Genomic DNA, 2,330 nt, shown 5'->3' with positions numbered 1-2,330 from the left:
GGAGTGCCCGTGAGCATCGTTTCCGACCGGGACCCCCGTTTCGTGTCCAGATTTTGGCAAAAGCTTCAGGAGACCTTGGGGACGAAGTTAAATTTGAGTACTACTTATCATCCTCAGACGGATGGACAGTCGGAGCGAACGATTCAGACCCTCGAAGATATGTTACGAACGTGTATTCTAGATTTCGGGGGTAGTTGGGGACAACACATGACATTAGTAGAATTCGCCTATAATAACAGCTATCACTCATCAATCCAAATGGCACCATACGAAGCCCTTTATGGACGAAAGTGCCGTTCACCGATATAGTGGGATGAAGTGGGAGAAAAGAAGATCCTAGATCCTACTATCATTCCTTGGATGGAGGATGCTCAAGAAAAGATCAAGTTAATCCGTCAAAGACTCCAGACAGCCCAAAGTCGCCTGAAGAGCTACGCCGATAACCGAAGGAAAGATTTGGAATTTGAAGTGGGAGACCATGTATTCCTTAAGATTACACCATTGCGGAGCATCACTGCTGGCAGAGGAAAGAAACTCCAACCTAGATTTATAGGACCGTTTCCGATCCTTCAACGGGTTGGAAAAGTAGCATACCGACTTGAGTTGCCGCCGAGCTTGTCACGGATTCACGATGTATTTCATGTGTCGATGCTCAAAAAGTATTACCCTGATCCAACCCACATTGTCCAGTCGGAAGAGATTGAAATTGATGAGGCCCTTACTTACGAAGAAAAACCTGTACAAGTGCTTGATAAGAAAGTTAAGGAGTTGAGGAATAAACAAATTCCACTGGTGAAAATTCTGTGGAAGAACCACGGAGTCGAGGAGGCAACCTGGGAAATGGAGAAGGAGATGAAAACCAAATATCCCGAACTGTTTAGTGATTCAGGTAAGAAATTTCGAGGACGAAATTCTTTAAGGGGGAGAGAGTGTGTGACCCCGAAAATTTTCATATTTTTTTCCAAGCATTTATTTTGGGCTTTTGGGCCTAAATTTAGGGTTTTCTTTAATCTGTGGGTTTTCTGGGAAATTTTATGAGAAAATAGGAATTTTGTATCATTTTCTGGATATAGGTTATTTTATGTGCTTTTAGGGGTGCACAGTGGTTGTGGGACCCGCTAGGGCGATCGGTACAGTAAAATGTAACTTTGGGAAATTTTATATACGGAAGTTTTATTACCTAGAGTTATGAGCTAATTAGATGTTAGCTAGTATGATTAAGCATTACAAGCCAAGAAATGAGATAAGCTTGAATGACACATGTTGCAATTCTATTGGGCCTTGGATTTTTGACTTGTCTTACACCTTTACTAAATCATTTTTGACCCAAATTTTCTTCATTTTCTTACCTTTTTGGCCGGCCACTCTAGAGAGAAAAAGAGAGAAAGCTCTTCAACTTTTGCTTCCTTTTTCTTGCCAAATCTTGGAATTCAACCATTAATCTCCCAAATCTTTCCATAAAACTTACTTGCTAGGTAAGATTGAAGTGCTTGGTGGTTTTGGTTTGGAAGGAAAAGCTCTCATCTACCTTGTATCAAGTATTTGTAAGGTAAGCAAGTAAGGAATTGTTTCTTTGTTGGTTGTAAGATGAAATTGATAGGTGATAGTGGTTAAAGATGCCATTTTGTGGATTATTTCAAGACTTATGGTAGAGTTATGTCAAATTTTCTATTTATTGAGGAATTTTCTGTTTTATATGATATATCATGGTTGAGTTGGGTGTGATGGCTTTATATGGCTTGATTTAGAGCTTATATGTGTAATGGTGGTTAATTGCGGAAAATTTTCGCATTTGTGAGAAATTCGGTTCTAGGGTTTAGTAGAAATTGGGGTTTTTCTATAGGTGGTTCTCATGCTAGCAATTGATGTGTATTTGATGGTATTGTGACTCAAATAAGGTGTATAGACTAGTTTATGAACCATAAGTGTATTGGTATAGGTTGGGTGTTGTTGATTAGGTTGAGAATAAGGAGAAATTAAGGGAAAATGCCGCCCAATTGGCTAGATGTATGGGTGGTCTTGAATTGAGAAGGATTTGAATAGAAACGGAAGAATTTTGGGAGTCGGTTCTCATTCCGCACTTTCGTTGCTCCATTTTGTATTTTCGAGTAACTTGTATTAGTAGGTTAAATTTATACGTTGACTCGTCTTTGAGTCTCAAATATGGTTTCTTGCTTGTTTTAGGTCGTACCGGTGGACCGGGGCCTACACCTGACTCGAACATGTGATTTGCTTGATTACTTGGTGAGTGTATCATTAAATGGTTGAATGCACTTGATATGTGACTTGTATGGCTTGAATAGTTCAAGGGTGTACTTTATCGCTCTTGA

General features: G+C 39.7%; 1 protein-coding gene across 1 annotated transcript; it reads left to right on the top strand.

Annotated features, from left to right (window-relative positions):
• The first annotated feature begins 360 nt into the window (after positions 1–360).
• On the top strand, positions 361–2,039 carry LOC140014157 (uncharacterized). Its single transcript, XM_072064569.1, has 3 exons — positions 361–889; positions 1,476–1,549; positions 1,959–2,039. Exons 1-3 carry the CDS (start codon positions 361–363, stop codon positions 2,037–2,039), a joined length of 684 nt encoding a protein of 227 aa, XP_071920670.1.
• Positions 2,040–2,330: the final 291 nt, after the last annotated feature.

This window comes from Coffea arabica, chromosome 9c (genome assembly GCF_036785885.1).
Source record: "Coffea arabica cultivar ET-39 chromosome 9c, Coffea Arabica ET-39 HiFi, whole genome shotgun sequence".
Lineage (NCBI taxonomy): Eukaryota > Viridiplantae > Streptophyta > Magnoliopsida > Gentianales > Rubiaceae > Coffea > Coffea arabica.
This window is presented reverse-complemented; position numbering and strand designations above follow the sequence as displayed.